The sequence below is a fragment of the Balaenoptera musculus genome, chromosome 11 (assembly GCF_009873245.2).
Source record: "Balaenoptera musculus isolate JJ_BM4_2016_0621 chromosome 11, mBalMus1.pri.v3, whole genome shotgun sequence".
In the NCBI taxonomy this organism is placed as follows: Eukaryota; Metazoa; Chordata; class Mammalia; order Artiodactyla; family Balaenopteridae; genus Balaenoptera; species Balaenoptera musculus.
Window position 1 is genome coordinate 91105557 of NC_045795.1, and position 24764 is coordinate 91130320.

Consider the following 24764-nt stretch of genomic DNA (forward strand, 5'->3'; position numbering starts at 1 on the left):
CAAGATAATTTCCCTAAACCATCAAAGCCAGACTAAGATTGGAGCCCTTTCAGAATCCTCAGAAGGCAGAGTCATAAGCTCAGGCCTGGAGGGAAAGAAAACACCAAATATTCAAGATACTAGGGAGTAGGAAAGGGCGTAAAGCATGATGGTCCTCACCCTCAAGGAGGTTTGTATTAAAATGAACGCCATGGACAACTCCTAAGGGGATATTTAGACTAGAGTAGCCTGAAGAGGTCAATGCAAGTGTCCCCATTGCTTGGGCTCCATGGAGGCTGACCAGCTCGTGAGCTGGCAAGGCAACCCTTTCACTGCCGCCAGTCTCCACAGCCAATCCTCCTGCCTCTGTCTCCCTGGCTGGCACTGTCACCCAAGGGGTGACAAAGCATCACAGAAAGAGCACGGCGTGGACCCAGTCCTGTGGCTGTGTTCTAGGTCCGGGTTCATCACTTCCTAGCTCTGTCACTTGGGGTAGTTCCTTAACCCCTCTGCGTCTCTTTGCTCATCTGTAAATTAGGAAAATCCTGTGTTTGTGAAGATACATAAAATAACATAGGTGAACACGCCAAGCACAGTGCCTGCCCCAAGAGGGGAGTCCGACCTTCCTCCCGTCATCTGGCGGGGCTGTCTCGAGGCAGAGGTCACGCGTGGAAGTCTGGTGTGGACACCACACCTCCAGGCGGCCGGGCCTGAAAGCACAGGGGAGCTCCCTGCTCCTGACATTTGGGGACAGAAGTTGAAAGCTCCCTGCTGGCCCTCCCTTAGGCCACGGGGCTGAGGCGGCCCTGCTCCCCTGTTGGGAATGAGTAAGCGGTAGGGCTGCCAGGCGTGGGGCTACCAGGCTGGAAACCACAGGAGCCTGGGGAAAAGGAAACAGTGGACCAAAGCGGCCACCACATTTACCAACCCGAAACCCCCCATTTACAAAGAAAACCCAGCATCGTCACATGTTATATCACCCTCAGGGAAGCCAGGTGGGTTTTTCAAGTTCCTGACTGGGTCAGCTTTTTGTTCCTCAATCAGTTTTTGTCACTAATGATCCAGAAGCCCGCTATTTCTTCACAAAAGCTTTTGAATTTGCAAAATTCATTTGGAAGACCCAGGGAAAGTGGATCTGAGCCCTCTGCAGTGTCTCCCCTTCACCTTTCTCCTTCCCGGTTTTCTCCCTTTTTCACGACAGTGTGAGGATGTAAAAAGAAAGATGGTGACGAAAGGAAAAGAAAAAGAGCACAGGCACGGAGTCTGAGGGTGGAGCCGGCAAGGTATAAAATGTAGGAGGTGGGCTGGAGGATCTCGAAGGTGACACCAAGCCCTCCAGGTTTTGATTCCACGTGCCCTGGGGCCGGTGTGCCGGGTTTCCTCACTCATTCACAGCCCATGAATGTCACGTCCGAGGAAAAAGGCACCAGAGTTTCCCTGTGGGAACCTTGCTTCCATCCCAGCCCCAGTTCTTACTTCCCTCCCTGATTTTCTGCTTCCAACTCTTTTCATGAAGTCCTTACCGATTCTAGAATGTGTGATGTGACACTAAGGCTCCCCCCACCCTAAACACACACACACACACACACACACACGCAAACAAACTGTGACAGAAAGCCACGGCCAGGATTTCCTGTGAGTAACAGGTCTCGAGGAAGATGCCCCGAAAGGAAGCCGCCGCCCGTGTTGACCTTGACTGCACAGCTGAGCCATCTGAGAAATGCGGTGAACTTTCCCCTACTCCCCGGGGTGTAAGTGCTACACATCTCAAGCCTAAAGCAATGTTTTTTTTTTTTTTTGTAAATACATTTTAATTGGTACCTGGTACCATCATCGAATAGATCCTGGCCTTCAGATACGGACTTCAGTGAGGTCAGGGCAAAACCCAGTGGTTTGTTTGAGGGGCAGGGCCTGTGCTGCGGGGGGAAGACCCGTCACTGATATGCAGGACTCAGAGCCACTGAGCCTGACCGGCAGCACGGCTGGGTGGACACGTGTGTAACGCTCTTTTCCACGGGGAAGGGCGTTATTGTCGGAAACTTTGTTTTCATTATTGCTTGTTTCCTGCATGATACTTGAGCTTCCGGGAGGGGAGAGAGAAGAGAAGATGATGGACTTGAGAAAAGGAGTATCTTCACTCAGACCAGAAACCACTCAGGAGACACCAGGTTTTGGTAAACAGGAGATGGCCCAGATAATAAGGGAACAGAAGAGTCCGGAAGTTAAGAAAGTTGCAAAAGGAGGAAGAAGTGTGAAAAGTGGAAAGTTCGCCCTTCAGATAAGGCAGAGAAACCAGCTGAGGAAGGGCAGCTGATAACGAGGGCTGATAAGATGAAACTGCTCCTTCCATCTGAGAAAAAAAAAAAAAGAAGTATTCCATGTTCTGGAAATCCCAGCACAGGAGGACAGAGTTTCAGGGCAGGTGAAGAGCCCACTGTGGCTGGCTGGACCCCTGACGGCTGCCCCTGTGCCTCTTGACTGTCCAGGGACCTTGCCCACCGGAGCAGGACAGCAGTCCTGTCTCCTCCGCCCTCCCTTTTCATCAGTCAAAACTTAGTCGTCTGGTGTCTCTCTCTTGATTCAATAACCCTGGGTGATGATGGGTTAATTAGTAAATTGAATCTCTTCCAATTCGCTAATTGACTCATATGTCACCTATTTGAGAATATTATCCATTAATAGCCACTTCTTGGCTGTTTGATAACTACTGAATTATTTAATATCTCTGGGCCTCCGTTTCCCTCAAATAAAGGAGGTGGACTTAATAGTCTCTAACAAAGAGGTGATATGTGAGTCGGACCTTGGTGTGAAAGTGGAAGGGGAGGGCTCCAGGGTGCCGTTTTTAAGACAAGGTAGGAGTGGAGGAAGGATGTCTAGAGGAAATGAATGGAGCGGAAACACTGCCTGGTAGGCTGCAGGCAGAGCATTATTATTGCTGCATCCTCGCCGGGTAAGGAAGAGCCATGTGGAATGTCCCAGAGGAGCCCGGGCTTCCTGTGATGTTTATTAATCATCCTGATGACAGTAGAGAGCCTGCATTGATTAAATTCACTAATGATCCTAAAGTGAGCAGGGAAGTCACTTCCAGAAAGGATGGATTTATAAGGTGCATGGTAATATGAATCAGCTCATCTTCACGACCAGGCTGGCAGCAAATGAAATGGGATTTGCCGTGGATGCTGGCAGTGAGGCACACCTGAGAGCAAACGATAATGAGCCCGGTTCCGAGCTAGGAAGCTGTTATTTAGAAAATAATCATGGGGCGCCAGCTCTAAAGTGGAGAGTGAAAAATAAATTAAAAACAGGCTTAAAATAAACTCTCAGCACAGGTCACGATCTCTCTCTCTCAGCACTTTTGTCGGTGGTTGATGGGGGTAAGAGAACATGAAAGGCAGAGTAGGGAAGAACTTACAAGTGAGGAGACTCACATGTTACAGGTGAGGAGACTGAGACCCAGAGGGGTTAGAGGCGACTGACGAGGTCGGGGGCAGCCAAACCCTGCCACGCTGGTCACCACCCTGACCCCTGCAGGGGTGACAACAGACGACCACACCTTCGGATGACCTGAATGTACCCTGAGATTCCCTCTCAACACAGCTGTCAAAGCAGTCTCCGATTACTGGGCTCATGAAATATTATCTCCGCATCTCTAACATCAGTCAAAGAGCTAGACACTGGCAGAGCCACGGCCAAAACCTAGATCTCCTGATTTGTCTCTCGCTTTCTTCCGCTCTCTAAGTTCTAAACTCTCAACAGACAACACTGATGAGAATTCAAAACCCAAACACTAAAAAATCAGAACTGGCTCCATAGCCAAGGTTCCCACCTTGGTCTCCAAGTTAGTTTGAGGTCCTCAAACAGAATTTTTAAAAAAGAAGTAAAAAAAAAAAACTCTGAAACTGTATGCGCAGTGATGTTGGGAAGACACTCAGAAATATCAATAATTGGGGGCCAATGAGTTTTGGGCCTTTGGGGAATAACAAAGCATTAAAAAAAAAAATCCACCAAATGCGGGTCATGAAAATTAAGCTTCTACCGCAGGCATTTGAAGAAATTCATAGCCTTGTTGAAAGTTCCCTGCGACGGATTCACATTTCTTCTGCTGGTCCCCCTCTCGGGGCGTAGAGTGGATTTCGTCTGTGCAGATAAAGCGGTGTGGAAGGGGTGCCTGTGTGCGGTGGGTCTGTTTCGTCAGGTTGGGGCCTGGACCTGGGGAGGATGCAGGGGGGAGGGGGAAAGTCTGGCTTTGGCAGGAACATGAAGTAGGTGCAATTGGCCGGTTCTCAGTTCCTTTTGTCCTTTCGGTTCCCTCTCCCAGCAAGGCTCATGCTGATCCTCTGAGTTCCAGTGGGGTGATATGGCGGCCGTGCCATAAGGCTGTGCTGGTCGTGTCACACAGCTCTAGGGGCTCCTTTCCCCTTTGGAAACTCAGCGACTCAGTAAGGCCAGTCCCCTTGCAGGCTCAGAACCCAGCTCCATTTCTCGGGTCTTTCCTTGTCTTTCCCAATCTCCCTTGGAAATCTCCCTGCTGTGCATCTGGGCTGACTTACATCCACATGGGCCCATGGGTCACTGCCCAGGAATGTCCTGCAGAGACACCCATTAGCCTAAGTGAATGAATGAAATGATAGAAAATCCTAGCATATGCCACAAGAAATCTCTCCTTAGGTACACCCTTCAGTGGAGCGTTAACTACCTCGTAGGATGAGGGAGAGTGATAATCACGTGCTTGACCAACCATAACCACAAAGTTAGCTACCAGGATCCCTTAAATATGTCTTTAATTTGTTTAGCTCTTTGCAGCTTGCAGCGTCCCGGCCCCCATGCCATAGAGCTAAGGTCTCTGGTGCTGGCGTCAGTCATCTTGGGTTTGAATTCCTTCTCTGCCACTTACTGGCCATGCAGAGTTAAGCAAACTGTCTAAACTTTCGAAACCTGTTTTCTCATCTGCAGAGCAGTTTGGTGGATAGGATTAGTGAAGCTAGTGCATGTGAAGCACTTAGCACAGGGCTTGGAGGAGAGTCAACAATAAATGTTATGTGCTGTCGTTGTTTGTATTTCACAGTAACCTGTGAGACAGGAGAGGTGGATATTGGTTATCTCCTTAGTCCTGGGAATCCACGGATGGGCAGAGAGAAGTGGTTTGTTCAAGGGTATGTAGTCAGTACGTGCTAAGGCTGGCATTAAACCTGAGCTTTCTATGGAAGACTCCAGAATTCTTCCCCCCTCTTTGTGTCCTTGTAGCTCTTATGCAGCACTTAGCCACATAGGTCTGCATCCCCAGGCTGCATGTCTGTGGCCCATACATGAGACACACTAGTTGTTTTTTTAACTGGCCAAGATACGCAGATAATAACAAACAGAGGGTGTGCATGTTCTAGCATCATGGTGCAACGCCACCTCTCCAGGTTAGGGAATTGCCATAACATAAACGTATGTCTCCCTGACATAAAGGGAGAATGGAAATTTGCCCTTTCATTCAGAGCCACCATCATCACCTTTCTCCAATCCCACAGACACATACAATGATCATATTATTTGCCAAGTAAGCTAGTCAGTTTAATCATAAGTAAAAACGGCTGCAGAACCAGTGCCGGAGCCCAGGTGATGCCCAGTCCTTTGGATCCTCTAGGTCTGTTATGCTGAAGGCCCAGGGCTGGATCCAGATTTTGTGGGCCCTGAGCTTACTCAGTTTTGGAATCTTCTTTATGAAATGAGACAAAAGTATAAATTCAAAATTAGGTATAGGAAAATTATAGAAATGGAGACCAGATTAGTAGTCGACAGGGGTTAGGAATGGAGGAGAGGAGAGAGAAATGCAAGTGCTTAAAAAAGGGCAAAAGGAAGGACCCTTGTGGTGACCTATACGTGAACCTGCACATGGGATAAAATTGCATAGAACTAATACACAAATGAGTAGATACGAAATCGATGAAATCTGAATAAGATCAGTGGGTTGTAGCAATGCCACCTTTTTGGTCGCCCTATTATATTACAGTTTTGCAAGAAGTTACTCTTGAGAGAAACTTCTGTTGACATTATTCCTTATGACTGCATATGAATCTACAGTTATTTCAGAACAAAAAAATTTAATTTGGAAAAACTGAATAGAAGTAGAACCAGATAATCTGGAAAAAAAAAAAAAAACAGTACCAGACTTTGGAAGGGCTCTTACTAGTGAGAAGCTTGAACACTGGAGCTTCATTGGCCTCATGGTAAATCCACCTCTGGTCGAAAAGGCAGCAGACTGCCAGAGGATGAGGCTTGGTAGGGACGTGAAAGCATTTCAAGACTCACAAGTGAAGGTGTACACTTTCCAGGAGGGTCTGTTATAACCACAAGTAAGGTCACTTGCTTTAAAATAAACACGAGATACTCACCCACATAAATAGGCTGACTCCACTCACTGGAGGGCCCCCCCGCTCTGCACGCAGAGCTCACTGCTGCTCTCACTTGAATGGAATACTCAGAAATACCATCAATTATGGAGATGAATGTATTGGTCGTCATTTTTTCTGTCTAAATGGGAAAAAATAGCATTGTAAGAATCCCTGGACACGCAATTTAAATTATGCCAATCATCAGGATGGGAGGTCGTATGTAAGTAATGTGACTCAGTATTCAGTGACCCATTTAAAATCAGTTAAGACTCACGTCGATTAGTTTATTGTAGACCGCTTCACTATGGAGGTGTTGGCAGTCACCCTTCGGGGGAAAGCTATGTAGTAAGCAAAATAAATAAAACAGGCAATTGTAAGATCTAGATGATCCATCCGGGTCCAACTGATATTTCCAGAGTGAAAGACTGGAGTGGCACATAGCAGAATGCATAACCTCCCTCATCTTGTTCCTGGATGTTCTCTAATCACCTAACTAACAATATCGCATGGCTTCCGTCATATTCAACAGGATCCAGCAAACTACAGTTTATGGCCAATCTGGCCTGCTACCTGTTTTTTTAAGGACTGCAAGCTAAGAATGACTTATATATTTTTCAGTGTTTGAAAAATATAAAAAGAATAATATTTTGTGACTCATGAAAAGTACATGAAATTGACATTTCAGTGTCCACAAACACAGAAATTACACCTATTTGCTTGTATTGATGGCAGAGCTGAGTAATTGTGACAAAAACGGTATGATCGGCAAAGCCTAAAATACCTACTCTCTGGCCTTTTACATTGAAAGTTCGCTGATCCCTGATACAATGTCTCACCCCAAGCCAGGGGGCAAGGAGACAGGGGTGGAGGGGGCATAAGGAAGCAGAAAGAGCAAGGACCTTGAATCTAGGAAGAAGGGGGTTTGAATCCCAGGTCTCCCTCCAACTAACTGCAGGGCAATTTCCTTGACCTCTCTGAGCCTCAGTTTTCTCATCTGTAAAATAGGAACCATACCACCTAATGGATTATTGAATTAAATGGAATTAACTTTGTAAAGCCCAAGTTTAAAGATACATTGGGTTGAATCATATGAAAACTGATAATATTCAACAACCCATTTTTGACCTGCAAAAACAGCCATTTTGGGCAGTTCAACCTAATAATAAGCACTCAGTAAATGCCAGTTTGCCGTAGGCAACACAGGCTAACATTGTCTAGTGTTGAAATGAGGCTGTTTTCTCACAAACCAACCCTTCTATATTCTCTCTACTGGTCAGTGTCCCCACCATGCAGCTAATACCCCAAACCCGAGATGTGTCCCTGGCCTCCTGTATCTTACATACTCCTGAATGTGTTTCTCCCTTCTTCGTCCCTGCCCCAAAACCACTGCCATTTTAGGTCTCATCATTTTTTGCTTGGACCGTTGCAGTAGCCATGAAACTGGTATTCTATGTGCACATGTCCCCTCTCCATCCATACCCAGTTTTCATGCTGCTACCAAAATAATTCTGCAATTCTGCAGATGTGTTCACATTTTTCTATCAAGCTAAACACTTTAGTGGTTTCCATTGCCTATGACCATGCTTTTAAAAAGAGAAACCATTTCTTTTTATAAACAAAATCTTAGAGTCATTCTGGGAGAAGTCCCAGTGTAAGAGCTAGAGTTATGATTCCAACGTTGGCCTTACATCCAGGCTGAGTAAATTACTGCCACTTGGCTGAAGGAACCATGCTCACTCACGCTGTGGAGTTGCTCCTTCTGCCTAGAACCCCTGCCACTCCAAGGGTGGTTGGAAGACTGGTGTGAGTCAGGAGCTGTTTATTGCTGATCCTTGAGAAGATAAATACAGAAATGGAGACAACAATTTGGGAGCTTTCATAGCAACCTGGCATTGCCATGGCGTCCAAGCCCAGGATCGCTGGGCTTGTCTTTGGCTATATGCGATTTTTTCTAGCAAATCATTTTTATTGTATTTTACAGAAGTACCAATGTAGGGTGGATTAGAAATTTAAAAAAGAAAGCCAGTCTTTCACCATGTGAGCTTAAATACATGGGGAAGTGCTGGCTAAAAAAAGTCCTTCTCTGCTTCTCCCACTAGGCAAGTTTCTATTCATCCTTCAAGATTCCGTTCAATTCCCCTCCCCTGGGTGGAGGCCCTGGCAGCTTGCTTTGTCCACTCCCTCCTTTGTATCCACGTTGACATTTACGATGGTCAGGCAGCTCTGAGGCTGAGTGAGTGCATCCAGTAGACCAGGCCCCTTGATAGCAGAAACAGTACCTATTTATCTCTGTATATCCCACAGAGAAGCCAGCTCGTAAATATTTATTAACACGAATTGAATTGAATTGAATTGAATTGAATTGAATTGAATTGAATTTGTAAGGCAGAAGTTTGAATCCTGACTTCTATTGTATTCTTGCTTTGTGACTTTGGGCAACTTACTTAATCTCTCTGTGCCTCACTTTCCTGTAAAGTGAAAATGATCGTTACATAATAGAGTAACTGTGAGGATAATAAAGCATAATGCATAGTTGATGCTCAATAAATATTGACTTTAATTCAGTTCCTTTCCCCTTGAACTTTTTGTCCATTAGGGCTAAGGAGGCAGGGTTTTTTTTTAAGTTGTGGTAAAATGCACATAACACAAAAGTTACTATCTTAACCATTTTTAAGTGCATGGTTCAGTAGTAAAGTACATTCACATTGTGCAGCCCATCTCCAGCACTCTTTTCATCTTGCAAAACTGAAACTACTCGTTAAAAACTCCCCATTCCCCCCTCACCCCAGCCCCCCAAAGCACCATTGTCCCACCATTGTCCTGATGAATTTGACTGCTCTAGGTACCTCATATAAGTGGATTCGTACAATATTTGTCTTTTAGTGACTGGCTTATTTCACTTAGCATAATGTTCTCAAGGTCCATCCATGATACAGTACATGTCAGGATTGTCTTTCTTTTTAAGGCTAACAATATTGCATTGTATGGATAGACCACATTTTGTTTATCCATGCCTCTGTCGATGGACACTTGGGTTGCTTCCTTCTTCTGGCTACTGTGAATAATGTTGCTATGAACACGGATGGACAAAGATCTTTGAGACCCTGCTTTCAATTCGTTTGGATATGTACCCACAAGTAGAAAGCTTGGGTCATATGATAATTCTATTTTTAATTTTTGAGAAATCCCCGTACTGCTTTCCGTAGCAGCTGCACCATTTCACCAACAGTAGTGCTAATGAACTTTTACCTGATCTGTTGCATTATTTTCAACCAGAAGTAATAGATCCTTTCAAGACAAAAAGGCAGTAAGCTTTGATTTATTTTCATAAAACCCAGATAGATGTAGATTAGATTACCTTTGACTTTGTTAATTCCAAGGTGTAACCAGCGCAGTCACTGACAATAATTTTTTAAATGTCTCTAAAAGAAATCTATCATCAAATATCAGAATGAGCTGAAGCATTACCTGAAAATACCCCTTCCTTGTGTTGTAAATTTTCACTTCGTAATCAAAGCAATGGACCGGAAAAGCAGAAACTGGTTTCTCCCATTGGATAGAGAGACAGGTTCCTTCAATCTCTGCTGTGACTTTTGCTGGAGGATTTACTCGATCTAGGTTAAAGAACCGAGAGGTCGGTGATCACGGTTGATAAATTTAATCCACCCACATTTCTCAAGGCATCTCTAAGCTACGTCTTCTCGAGTACTGTACACCAGGATTTAATCAACGAATCTGCAAGCCACAGGACTCCAGCGGCTCACATCTGACTCCCGTCTTGTGGTGCTAAAGGAGAGATCTCTCCCGTAAACCTCAAGGATTCCTACTTCGTACGGCATCGAATGGTTAAATGCCTTTTCCTTCAGCTTACTGCAAGACCCAGCCCACCATCCATTTTTACTTTTCGAGTTGGACCGATCTGAGGGTAAACCTGATCCTGGAGAGAAAATGCCCTGGAGCCTCCACGAAGCCCTGCTCTACGAAGCAGGTGTGTGGCTGGACTGATTATTTCCTCTTTCTGGGCCTCAGTTTTTATTTCATTTTGTTTTGTGTATCTTGTTTTGGTTTGTTGTGAGGATTTAGTTTTCTCTTACAGAAGAAGAACGGATTGGGCTAAACTTGTCTTTACATATAACTCCACAGTTCTTCCCCCTGAGATCTCACATGATTGTTTTATGGCCACTTGATGTGGATAGAAATTATTTCTAAGTGAGTGGCCTTGTCTTAAGTTATGTGTCTTAGATCTCACAGTTACTGAGTCATAGGGACGAGCTAAGAATGGGGCCCACTGGCTCCAGAGCCTACCATCCCCTAAGCCAAAAATTTTTCATCAAAAGAGCATTTATTTCTTTTAGTAATCTGAGAAATTGGTCTCAATAAAATGAATAGCACACAAGAAAATGCCCATGGTCTGTCCCAGGCTGTGTCCACTGGCATCTTAATATCATTGTTTCTCAGGTCCCCCTCAGCATTTTTTATTACCTATTTTCATGAAAGTGATATTTTTAGGTCATCTAAGTAATACTCTATTGAAGAGAATTATATAACCTCTTTAGCAAGTGCTGTGATTCTTTAAACAAAGTTATACTCCGTTTGATACACATATAGATGATAGAAACATAGAAACAGATATAGATGTCACATGCCAAACCATGTCCTTTGAATAATAACATTTTGCGTATTTATTGGATACTTAGGCCAGGCACTCTTGTAAGCACTTTATAATTATTAACATACTTAATTGTCACAAAGACCTTGTAGGAAGTATTGATTTCTCCCCATATTTCAGATAAAAAGACTGAGGCCCAGAGAAGTGACCAGCTTGTCTAAGGTCACTCAGCAAGTCAGTGGAGGAGCCCGGATCCAAGTCCAGGCAGCCTGGCTCCACAGCCCCCGCTGCTAAGCAGGCCACCACTGAGACCTTGAACGTCAGAACCGGAAATGTTACGTGAGAGGCTCCTGGTGAGCTGCATTAATACAAGTATCTCGGCTGAAGGAGAAGGTCTCTAGTTTTGAGAACTGAGCAAGTGAAAGCTTAAATAATGTGCTTAGATCTGAGAATCACATGGTAAGGGGGACACTCTAACTCAAGAACACCCAGAGGAGAAAGTCCAGAAGGGTAGAGGATCATAAGAGGAATGCATGAGAAACTGGGGGCTGGTAGCCCAGGGAAGAGAGATCTCAGGATGGGAAACCGGGCTGCCTTCGGATAGCTGAGGGACCATCTTGTGGGGAAAAGAATCAGACCTGTTTGGGGGTGGCACCAGCCCATCACAGGACCCATGGGCAGAAATGTTACCAAAGCATCCAGAGCTGCTGAGAGATGATATGGGGTTCTTTCAGCAGTGAGTTTACTTTCCCTGGAGCGGTGATCCTCAACGAGGGGAGATTTTATCCCCTAGGGGACGTTGTTATTGTCACAACTTGGGGGGGAGGAGGTGCTACTGGCATCTCGTAGGTGGAGACCAGGGCTGCTACTGAACACCTGGTAAGGCACAGGATAGCCCCCACACAGAGTCCTTTCGCCAAATGTATCAGGAGCGCGGAGGCTGAGAAACCTTGACCCTGTGGTTCTTAAGCAGCGGGCAGATGGTCACTTAGCATCAGACAAGTAGCTAAACAAGGTGATCCTTATAACCCCTCCCAGTGCTGAGATTCTGCGATTTGGTTATTTTGGCTTTGAGTCAAGCCCATCTTACCAATGGCATGAAGGGCAAAGAGCTCATCGAAAGGCTTGATCGCAGCTTCCTCGCTTGAGCCGTTAACATACACTGCAAGCGAGTCGCGCCCTTTGCTATTGATAAAAGTCCTGGGAAACCAGCAGGCGATATTCCTCTGCAAGGTGTCTTTGCTGTATTCTTGGCATTCTTCAGTCCAAGAGCCATACCTGAATTGGAACACTCATAAGTTTTTAAGGCTGGAGGAAACAACCCACTCGCGAAAGTGAAAACAGATACTAACCTATAGTAGAGAAAATACTGCGTGTCCTCAGGGGCCCCCTTGCCAACAAGCCAGGTGCAGTGAAGAGAAACTTGGTACGGCCGTAAGTGTGTGTAATTATTTGCCTTGGTGTTCGTCGTGCAAGTTAAATTCACAATTGAGGTTCCAGGAGACCCTAGATGGTCAAAAAGATTTTTTAAAAGAGTGGATATATGTATATGTATAACTCATTCACTTCGTTGTACACCGGAAAGTAACACAACAGCGTAAATTAACTATCCTCCAATAAAAATTAAAAAAAAAAAAAAAAAAAGAACAAGACATTGCCATGACAGCTTCTGCTTGTTTCTTTAGAAAGGGTGGTGATTGGGGAACATCAAAAAGGGCTTCACAGAGCAGGTACGATTTGATTTGGGCTCTGAAGTATAGGAAGGATTCAGAAAAGCAGTCAGGTGAGCCCAGGAAAGCGAGGGCTCTGAGGCAGGACTGTGCCGGTGTGTAGGGGTCATGCCTGGAAATGCATCTGAGAAGCGGAGGAATCACGTAGGGAGTGGTTGGAAAGATGTCCTGGAACCCAATTATGAGAGACCTGATTGGCCCAGATTTTGTTTATGACCCTCTGTCTTTTGAGCTGGGGAGTGAGAAATATCCGCAGTGCTGGCAGGGACGTGCCAGGCACAGTTGGCTGGGTCACGACACTGAGAAGTGATCATGGTCTTGGTGAGGGTGTTGATGAGGGAAAAGAACACCGGGCAGGAACTGGTGACTAACAAAAGAAGAGAAAACTGAGGTGTGTTTGTCTTCTGACTTCCCTGTGTTTACAAAGCTTGAAATATAAAACTGGGCTCTTAGCGGCCTGCCTTACCTGGTGGGGCTTTAAGCTCCGCGGAAACCCAGCTGCTTGGCTGGAGGGAGCGGTCGTTCCACGGGACCGTCTGCACACTTGCTGAGAAGCCTTTATGAAGGATGGTTATGCGTCTGCTCTCAGTGTTCCTGGTTTCGTACTAAAAATAAGACCCACAAGTCACGATATGCAAAGGGGAAGTGGCCCTGAGAGAACTATTTTAATCCACTAGGCGTTTTCTTCCACTTTTAAAATGGCACGTAAACAGAATGCAATGAAATCGTTTTGCTAGAAAAAATTAAACCCACTGTTTCAAGGTTATGTCCTTATCCCTAAACTCATCAAGTTGTAGACATTAAATAGGTGCAGCTTTTTACAGGTCAGTTATATCAAAATAAAGTGGTTTTAAACATGAATAAATAGGGCTTCCCTGGTGGCGCAGTGGTTGAGAATCTGCCTGCCAATGCAGGGGACACGGGTTCGAGCCCTGGTCTGGGAAGATCCCACATGCCGCGGAGCAACTAGGCCCGTGAGCCACAGCTACTGAGCCTGCGCGTCTGGAGCCTGTGCTCCGCAACAAGAGAGGCCGCGACAGTGAGAGGCCCGTGCACCACGATGAAGAGTGGCCCCCGCTCGCCGCAACTAGAGAAAGCCCTCGCACAGAAACGAAGACCCAACACGGCCAAAAATAAATAAATAAATAAATAAATAAATAATTCCTTTAAAAAAACAAACAAAAAAATGAATAAATAAATTACCCAGTTCGAGATGTGTACATGTTTTAAAAATACATAATAAAAATATAAAAATTAATTCTTCCAGGATACCTGAATAAATGCTTCTTATAAAAACAAACAAAATGTTACAATGAAGGCTTCAGTTTCCTTTGACCACCACCTCCAGTTCCAGTCTCCTCACCAGAGGTAACTTTTGACAGAAAATTCTCTAGAATTCCATATTGACTGGAATTTAATTTGTTTAATTTTATTGAGCATCTACTAGGGACCTGGTGCTTTAATGTATGTCTGCAGTGAAGTTGGGGCTCTGAGAGGTTAAGTGACTGGTCCACGATTCTAAAGTCAGGAAGTGGCCGAACTGGGATTCGAACTTGGCCTCTTCGATTAGGTACCCTGCCCTCCTCCTCTTTTATTCGGCTTTTCTCTTCTGTTCTTTTGGCTATTTTAGAGGAAATTGTATAAAACCAATATCTGAACCATTGTACCTCAGAAGTTACTAAACTTGATTTTTAAGTGGAAGAATTGTCCCAAAGTTGAAATGTTCCGAGCTGCTGTTTAATGCAGGTGTGGCACTAGTTCTCAGTCATTTCAATAGAGACATTGCTCTACTGGGAATATAACAGAAAGCCCTTTAGTGGTTTTCTATTTTTTTAGTTAAAATTCCTTTGATAAGGAAGATGCAGTCAAAATTAAAATTTAAATAAGGATTGCCGTCAGAATAAACACTTACATCTTCTTCTTGTGGAGCATTTATTTTCACGTGATACCCTAGCTGGACATTTCTTTGTTCTTGATCAGTATTTGGTTCCCAGCGTAAAAGAACTTGAGCTAAATTGATAGCTTTAATGGTGAAATTGACGGGTGGGAGAAGTAAAACTGTAGATCAAAAGAAAAAAGCCACACAATGTTTAATTATACATAACATTTTAAAGTTGTTAAGTATTTTGTTGTGTAGTATAGTATTTTATTATGGCTATCAGAATGTAGCCTGAAATAATCTTGGGAAAAGTTTCCTTAGAACTGTTTTTAACTCATTTTTTTTTTTTTACTTTGCCCAGGTATTTACCTATAACATCTATAGGTATTTTATTGAAATCTGAATATTTTACTATATCATTACTCAATACAAGCATAATTTTCAAAGGGTCATTATCCATTAATGGACTACAATAATGTATTAGTTTGTGGGTAGCAATGTGTTTAATGACATGGAAGAAAATAGAATAGAAAATACCAGGTGCATCAAATATATAAGAAGTACTGTTTCGTGAACCTCTTGTTTCTATTATATAAGTGTACTCACATATTTGCATATGTACTGGTTCATGATGTTAAATGGATTTATTTCTTATTATTCAAGGTCAAAAAAACTTGTGAGCAAAATTACTCAAATAGGCATTTATAGAAAGAAAAGTGTTCTATTCCCCCCGTTAATGAACCGCTCTCTAATGTTGCCTTGAAAATAAAAGCTTTCACAAAATAAAAGATTTCATTTAAATTACAAAATCAATGCCTGTTCTTCTTAGAAATCTTGGAAAGCACAAATGATCAAAAACGAAAAGGAAAATTTACCCACACTTCTATCACCGAGAGTGACATTAACATGTGATACATTCATTATCTTTTTTCTTGGGCATATGTTTATACAACTTTATAATTTTTGCTAAAATTACAATATTGTACAATTATGAAACCTCCTTTGATTAATTTACTACATGTGAGGATGTTTCCACTGACCTTTAATATTCAGTAGCCTTCCCCGACTCTGCTTCCACACCTGCCACATACAGTATTCTGAGGCTCTGTACTGCACTGCCCATTATGGTAGCCACTGGCCACATGTGGCTATTTAATTTAAATAAACTCAAATGTTCATTGTCTTCGTTGCATGAGCCATATTTCAAGTGCTCGATAGTCACTTATCACTGGACAGTGCAGATACAGAAGATTGTCGTGGTCATAGCAAGGTCTCTTAGACAGTGCTGATGGGGGAACCATGTGACAGTTCTTTTTTTCTTAAACCCATTGATCAACAAGTTTCTGAACCAAACGTACTGGAAGCTTCTTATTCTTTGGTTGTGAGGACTTGGAACCGTTCCCTTGCCTGGGAAGACGTTCCAAATATGACCATCAGCTGCAGCTTTATTCTGAGTGCCCGTTTACCCACACTTGGAATATGAAGTGTGGGTAAACTGCAGCATAAAGTGTGCATTTCAGCCGACTTTGCTTTCTTAAAATATAGCAGGTTTAAAGAGTTTGCATTCTGGTAAGAATAAATGTTCCATCCCTTTTTTAAAAATGATCATTTCCTAGTTAATTATTATTTAGGAGAAAATAATGCTATCCTTTTTGTAATGTACTTTTTCTCAAAAAAAGAAATATTGAATTTAATAGACAGTGCTTACATTTTTTATCAGGAAGTAAGTCTACTTGCAGTATCACTGTGGCCGCCAAAAGAATCAGTGATGCAGGTGCCATGATGATCACATCCTGCAGAAAACAGAGACAAAAATCCAAATTGCCACCTGTTGCCATTTTAAAGAAAAACTGGCAGCTCCTTTCTAAAGAAAAATGTAGTCATTTTGCCATTTAACGAACATTTATGAACTTTCTGTTACGTGTTAGAAATACCAATATGAAAAAATCTTAGGCTTTGTCTTGCCAGTGTGGATCCGTAATCTGAGGGGCAGAATGAAGTGTAACTCGATAATTGTAATTCCAGTCTAAAAGCTGCTCCCATAAAGATGTTTATGGGGCACAGTAGGAGCAAAGGGACTTGTGAATCGAGTCCTAACGGATGAACTAGAGTTCTTGACACACACACACAAGTGAGGAAAGGCATCTCTGGTGGCCTTGCACACAGCCTTACAAAGCCGGAAGAGAAGAAAGAAAATAGGAGAGGATTGCTATTCAGCGGGAGACCAGAGCAGATCCTTGAACGGTAAAAGTTCTAGGCAGAGTTAATCAAATTGAAAGTAAATACCATTGCCAGTTTCATTAATAAGTATTTAAATATGAGCCAACATGACAAGAAACTTAAATCTAAAACAGTTCTAATGTGGGAAAGAGAAACTTTGTATCACAAACCTAGAATGTGTGTGGTACTTTGAACTGTGAAGAGGCTGAATTTTTTGATGAAGCCAGAAAGGAACAGACTCTAAAAGAAAATGAAAACATAGTTATAGGCCTGGAGAAGATAAAAACAATATTTCTATTTATTTGAAATAAGCGGACAATGAAAAGGAATCTAGAGTAGAAAAGTTAGCATAACTCAAGTGTGGCCATCTGAAAAAGTGGTTAGGTCATTTCAGCAACTTTTTTTTACATGTGAAAGAAAAGAGTGGAGGATCTCTTGTTGGGAATTGTAGATTAGAAATCTTGAGTGTTTCCTCCGAAAATTTCAAAAGGCATTTTTCATATGAACTTAAAGAACAAAAATAACATTCCACCTGCTGTGTGCTGCCCTCACTTTTACAAAGCAGTTCTTCCTGTTTTCTCTCATGAGCTACCTCCGGCGCCTCCCCACCAGTGAAATGGTGTGTGATTATTATCCAATTTACAATGGTGAAAAGGTGTCTAAAAAGTTAAATAATTTGCCAGAAATCACGTGTCTGGTAAATCATGGAGCATAGACCCAATCTCAGATCTTCCAACCATAAAACCTTTGTTCTATACTAATTTAAATGACATGATTTCCAATTTAAAGATTTATTTAAATGGTTTGGTGTTTTCCAAACAATTCTGGTAGAACCACAGAAGATAGAACTTGGCTAAATGGATACGTTCAGGAAGTACAAAAAACACGCTTTCTTCACTTTTACGACTTAACTTACTGTTATCACTGCTTAACTTGCTAATGAAATTAGTAAAATGTCACAACATAGAAAACAGAAACAGCATACAAAGCATTTAATTCCTTTTTCAAATAAACTTAAGTACTACTAATCAGAGTTATGCCGCTTTTGATAAGAATAATCCTGTTTCTTTCTCTCTGATGATTTCACACCATGTAGAAAAAGAATTTTTAAAACAACAGTGACAATAAAAGCAAGTATTCTAGTATTTTTAAAGGTTTCAATAAGTGAGAATGTTAAGGAATTAAAGGGAAGCATTAGTAATTTAGTGAGCCTGAGAAGCAAAAATTAAAAATCCTTAACAGACAACAAAGATAGCTTCCTCTTCAAGTTTAGAAGGTGATGTCTTTGAAATGTCAGCATTTCCGGAAATAATATCACATGTGTTCTAACTTGGCAGTAATCATCATTAACAGGAAGAATTCTAGGTCAGAAAAAAATGTAACATTGATATTCTGGAGTAACTTCTACTGCCTGGCAGAGTAAGTAGTAAGTTATAACCATACGTGTAAAAATAATAAATGTCTATCCTTTGCAATTAAATTGTTGAAGTAATAAACTATTGAATGTCTCAGTGGAGAGATAATTGAATATTTTATACAACCAAGCAGTCTCCCCTAGAATTTGTTATGTGTTCTGATTTTATAGCTGTTGAAAATAGAATTATTTTTCAAATTTAATCATTCAAAAATTTTCTGATGATTAATTATTTGGCCATAAAACAGCCATACACTGTTTTTCCCCATCTTATTGTGATATTTTCTCTTAAACAGGATGATAGGTTGGAATGAAAAATGGTTGTCTTATAAGTAACATAAGATACTCAAGTGGGAGTATAAATTTTACCAAGAATGACAATTTTTTGTGGGCCAGATAAATTCCATACAAGGCTGGGTATTACTGGAGTTTTGACAGTTGATCCCGTATTTTCTATAATTCTGTTTGCTGTGCTTGTTCCCTGAAAGCACCTTCAGCCTTTGCTCATGTCGCCTTAATATTTCTGGTTCCAGGCATAGCAATCACCCTTACTGGAAAAACAACTTGAATCTCTTGGGGTCATCTCTTTAATCCAAAGATATACTGCTATATAGATGTCAACTGGGTAATATTTCATTGTGCAATAGGCTATTTCACTACCTTAAAAATATATCAGAATGACATGTTCAATTCATTCTTTTCATGGCTACCAATTAAAATCCAGCAGAAAACCATTAAATTGTTAAAATAAGATTCAGATTCAGCAGAATGCAGCAAACATGGGTTTCCTACTTACGATTGTCAGAAATGCACGCTCAGCCTTCCCTGGTGGCTCAGGGGTTAAGAATCCGCCTGCCAGTGCAGGAGACATTGATTCGAGCCCTGGTCCGGGAAGATCCCACGTGCCGTGGAGCAACTAAGCCTGTGCGCCACAACTACTGAGCCTGCGCTCTAGAGCCCACGAGCCACAACTACTGAGCCCGCAAGCCACAACTACTGAGCCCGCGGGCCACAACTACTGACGTCTGCGTGCCTAGGACCTGTGCTTTGCAACAAAGAGAAGCCACTGCAATGAGAAGCCCGCGCACCGCGAAGAAGAGTAGCCCTGCTCCCCACAACTAGAGAAAGCCTGCGTGCAGCAACGAAGACCCAATGCAGCCAAAAAAAGAAAAGAAAAAAAAAAAAAGCACGCTCAGTGTCTTAGAGAGCCCATGGGCTACTGTTCGTGTGACATTTCGCTGAGTCAATCTAAAATTTCTCGAGCACTCTCTGAGAATCTGGCTTCTAGTAGGTGTTATATTCTTTGAAATTTAGAGGAAACCGGAGCACCATCTCTTGCACTACAGATGTTTCTAGAAAGTTGGGTGAAGTCCTGACAATTGGCGACAAATTTCCCCAGTGTTCCTGAGAATTCATCAGATTCTACTGAAGTTCATACAATATTTTCCCCACTCTCTTTCCCACATATTTTGCTGCCCAGTACATTTGTTTTTTTATAACCAAAGTTGAGTTTACCCTTTTTAAAGAAACTTTTTGAGTCAACTGTGGTGACAGTGAATTCAAACTCAATCTCAGTGCACAGAAATTGAAAAGCAACTGAGAGGATTCATGGTCTGTTAAGCCCTTGAAAGTAGAGTTTACTTTTTACTTCGTCTTTTCTTTTCTTTTCTTTTCTTTTTCCTGTACAGTGTAATCAGCAATAAAACCTATCTCTTGGGGGATGAAGAATAAATAAATAACCCAAGGTGTAAAATGCAAATGACATGTTTAGCTAGGTAGCTAGGTATGTTGCCTTACCCCCAAATGAGAAATCTACACACTCCTAAAAACACAAGTGAGTAATAAGGACCATATGTAAGGCAGGCAACTTTTTTTTTTCCTGCTACGGAACTTCTGATTAGTTTTCTGAAATAGTCCTAAAATGTAACTCAGGGATTCAAATTGTTGCCACAGTCATAAACACTCGTTAGCCAAGGCAGAAAAGGTGCTGCCACCCTGAGTATTTGGAAACTGCTGGCAGAAGGAGTTTGCTGCAAATCTCCCAGTGGTTGGATGTCTTCTAGCGAATTGCACGTGGGGCACTGTCATCCCACATCCATGCGTTCCCTTCCCCAAACCCACCCCCTTTCCCGGGCTTACCTGTCTCCTGCGGTGCTCCTGTTTCCCACGACTGTACTCAGTAGCAGAAAGCCAGGACCACATCCATCAGCACCTAGCACAGTGTCAGGTGCAGGGCAGGTGCTGCACATGCCTGGCCCTATACAGAGTAAAGGCAAATTAACACACAACGCTTAACATGTCAAGCTCTTTAGGGTAAAACCTAGCATAGGGACAAGTTAGATGAGAGCACGGCAGGCTGGGAACATGTTACAAGCCTGGTCTGTTTGGGGGGAGGTGTAATACTTTTGGTAACTTGCCTAAAAATTTCCCCAAGCAGCATTTCAAGTAATGAAAACAAATGAGGTGATTTGTATTCCAAAACTTTATTATGTTTGAGATGCAAACTTTGAACCAATAGCTACATACGTTAACATAGTTTGCAATAACTGTGAAAGAGGGCATACCCTTTTACAAGAAGTAGACGTTGTACCAGGTAATGGAATTTTCGGCCTGATAATTCATTAAATTGGGTATCAAATACAGTAATCAATATGGCTATAAAAGCAGTCATTTTACATGTGTTGATGAATTTTAGGCTAATAGAGTAATAAGAGATTCTGATTTTTCTTTGTCTTCCTTTCTTTCTCCTTTTTTTTTTTTCATTCCATCCATTTCTTCTGTATACATGGAAATATGTTTACATTGCTTTGGGTGAAAATTGAATTAGTGAACATAAAACCAAGTGAGATATTTCAGCAAGTTTTTGTACATTTTATATACAAATCCTAGAAAATCCTTGAAAATCCTAGAACCCCCAGAAGAAACAAAAAGCAGAATGCCTTCAGTTAGAGGCAGTGCAATCATCTCCTTCTTTGTTGTTTTTGTTTCTTAATTTGTAGCTTTCTCAATTAACTGAAACTTCCTCAAAATATTGAGATATTTTATTATATCCTGTACCCTATTTTCTAAATTCACATATTTCCTCAGAAATCTTGGCAGAACGCATGTTCTCATTTTAATCACTAAAGTATCTGCAACGGTGGGAAACAAGCCTCTTACACAAGCATCAACAAAACCTGTAGGTGTTATTTTAATGTGACTCACCTTCGCACAGATTTGCACACCTCAGTTACTTAGCCAACACACAGGAATAGAATGCTACACCCAGAGTCTATATGACCTGCCTGATACCATGTCCATAGCACCAGTATTAGTTCTGTCCCTGCTAGTAATAGAGTTTCAAGGGGTTTTGTTTTCCCCTTTTCTTTATTTAAAAGTTTGCCATATATTTATAAATCATTCTCTGTCACTTTTCCTATCCCCCCTCCGCCCCCACCATGTAATGAAATTATTAGGAGGTGGAGCCCAGGGTATTATTAGAGAGAAAGAGACATTTGCTCACTCACTCTGAGATGAATCAGCCTTGGATCCCCACTTACTGAGAAGTGCAGTGCCATGTCATCAGAAGCAGCCGCAGGGCATTGAAAGTGAACCTTATCTCTGGGTGCACTTTTTGACTTAGAGACGGATCTCCTTCAGTGTTTCATCATCGCAGCTGTAATGGTTAAAAACTCACAGCCAGTTTCCTTGACGATGGGATGGCAGCAGGGCTACTCTAAGCAAATATCAAGGAGCATTTGTGAGCGGGCAATTCTGGACGAGCCTTAACCGAAACTCCCGAGGACTAAACTGCTGTCAAGTGAAGGATCTCTCTTGTCCTGATAGCCACTATCTGATAACTGTCTCATCTGCATTTTCATTCTCTTTCAAGATGCTTTGTTCTATTCAGGAGTTGAAATGAACGTTTGCTCCTGGGTGACAAGGTAATCAAGTTTTCTCTGGGCACTTTCCAGCACTGCGTTTCTATTTTCTTTACGTGCTTCAGTCAACTAGAGTATGTATAGCGCCTCTGTTACTTACACAATACCAGGCACATGATTTGACAGAAAAACGGGGCATCCACTATTCCCTACAAGCCGAGCAGCAATTCTCAGTTTTCTGGGGATGCATTAACCCTTCTCTGCTGTGTTAGCAGGTCCTGCGCCCTCAGATAAATGGGTGTGGGCCATGGGAGGGGGCAGAGGAGGGAGAAGGAGTTTCCGGGTGCCATCAGTTGCTGGCATCTGTAGCCTGGACGCGCCCTGAACAAATTGTGATGGTGGCCATGTCAGTCTGCACGCACCCTGGGACCTTCCCTTTTCTGTCATCTCCCGGTTCCCAGTGTAGCACCTCAGCTGTCCTCTCCTCAGTACCTTCAATTTAAGTAAACCTAGCTGGGTTTTCCTGTCCTTTGTTCCATTTCTGTCTGGGGAGTTTCCAGCCCACTGACTTGCAAAGCTGACTTTTAAAAAAAAATGTTGCCCGGGTGTGAATAGACAAGAGTGGCACTTAATGTATCAAGTGTCTGAGCCAGGTGGGAGTCTTTGCCTTTGAAAGGGGACCTCCAGGCTCAGCCCAAGACGGTGAGTGACGGCAGGCCCTTCGAAGCCACTGCACAAGTAGGAACCGAGGGGCCTAGGTCCCCACAGAGGAGATGCAGAGAGGTGATGGCCAGGTGAGATAAGGGCTTCAGTTTGCAAGATGACAAATGATTGGGACCCTCAATGAGATGTCCTGCAAGTCAGTGAATGTCATGTGCAAGGACAGCCATTGGGATCCCCAAGGTAATTGTTTTTGCAGTTGCCAAAAAGGAACCAGATCATTTGTTATTAGATGAGAGAGACCTTCAAGATGGCAGAGGAGTAAGACGTGGAAATCACCTTCCTCCCCACAAATACATCAGAAATACATCTACATGTGGAAGAACTCCTACAGAACACCTACTGAATGCTGGCAGAAGACCTCAGACTTCCCAAAAGGCAAGAAACTCCCCACGTACCTGGCCGTGTGGCTGACAGGGTCTTGGTGCTCCGGCCGGGTGTCAAGCCTGAGCCTCTGAGGTGGGAGAGCCGAGTTCAGGACATTAGTCCACCAGAGACCTCCTGACTCCATGTAATATCAAACAGCAAAAGCTCTCCCAGAGATCTCCCATCTCAACACTAAGACCCACCTCCACTCAACGACCAGCAAGCTACAGTGCTGGACACCCTATGCCAAACAACTAGCAAGGCAGGCACACAACCCCGCCCATTAGCAGAGAGGCTGCCTAAAATCATAATAAGGTCACAGACACCCCAAAACACACCACCAGACATGGTCCTGCCCACCACAAAGACAAGCCTCATCCACCAGAACACAGGCACCAGTCCCCTCCACCAGGCAGCCTACACAACCCACTAAACCAACTTTACCCACTGGAGGCAGACACCAAAAACAACAGGAACTACAAACCTGCAGCCTGCAAAAAGGAGACCCCAAATGCAGTAAGTTAAGCAAAATGACAAGACAGAGAAATATGCAGCAGATGAAAGAGCAAGGTAAAAACCCACCAGACCAAACAAATGAAGAGGAAATAGGCAGTCTACCTGAAAAACAATTCAGAGTAATGATAGTAAAGATGATCCAAAATCTCGGAAATAGAATGGAGAAGATACAAGAAACATTTAAAAAGGACCTAGAAGAACTAAAGAGCAAACAATCAATGATGAACAACACAATAAATGAAATTAAGTATTCTTTAGAAGGAATCAATAGTAGAATAACTGAGGCAAAAGAATGGATAAGTGACCTGGAAGATAAAATAGTGGAAATAACTACCACAGAGCAGAATAAAGAAAAAAGAATGAGAAGAATTGAGGACAGTCTCAGAGACCTCTGGGACAACATTAAATGCACCAACATTTGAATTATCGGGGTCCCAGAAGAAGAAGAGAAAAAGAAAGGGACTGAGAAAATATTTGTAGAGATTATAGTTGAAAACTTCCCTAATATGGGAAAGGAAACATTCAGTCAAGTCCAGGAAGCATAGAGAGTCCCATACGGGAAAAATCCAAAGAGAAACACGCCAAGACACATATTAATCAAACTATCAAACATTAAATACAAAGAAAAAATATTAAAAGCAGCAAGGGAAAAGCAAATAACATACAAGGGGATCCCCATAAGATTAACAGCTGATCTTTCAGCAGAAACTCTGCAAGCCAGAAGGGAGTGGCAGAATATACTTAAACTGATGAAAGGGGAAAACCTACAAATAAGATTATTCTACCCAGCAAGGATATCATTCAGATTCGACAGAGAAATTAAAAGCTTTACAGACAAGCAAAAGCTAAGGGAATTCAGCACCACCAAACCAGCTTTACAACAAATGTTGAAGGAACTTCTCTAGGCAGGAAACACAAGAGGAGGAAAAGACCTACAATAACAAACCCAAATCAATTAAGAAAACGGTAAAAGGAACATACATATCTATAACTACCTTAAATGTAAATGGATTAAATGCTCCAACCAAAAGACATAGACTGGCTGAATGGATACAAAAACAAGACCCATATATATGCTGTCTACAAGAGAC

At 42.7% G+C, this 24764-nt stretch overlaps 1 protein-coding gene across 1 annotated transcript in view; it reads right to left on the bottom strand.

Moving 5' to 3' along the window:
* The window catches only part of IL5RA (interleukin 5 receptor subunit alpha), a 32899-nt gene extending 12486 nt beyond the window's left edge, over nucleotides 1–20413 (bottom strand). The window contains exons 1-8 of the mRNA XM_036870195.1: nucleotides 20351–20413; nucleotides 16286–16370; nucleotides 14611–14756; nucleotides 13165–13303; nucleotides 12321–12474; nucleotides 12059–12246; nucleotides 9828–9973; nucleotides 6360–6498 (exon numbers count right to left, since the gene is read on the bottom strand). Coding sequence (XP_036726090.1) covers nucleotides 6360–6498; nucleotides 9828–9973; nucleotides 12059–12246; nucleotides 12321–12474; nucleotides 13165–13303; nucleotides 14611–14756; nucleotides 16286–16370; nucleotides 20351–20413 — 1060 coding nt within the window. The remainder of the gene's footprint in view (nucleotides 1–6359; nucleotides 6499–9827; nucleotides 9974–12058; nucleotides 12247–12320; nucleotides 12475–13164; nucleotides 13304–14610; nucleotides 14757–16285; nucleotides 16371–20350) is intronic.
* Nucleotides 20414–24764: the final 4351 nt, after the last annotated feature.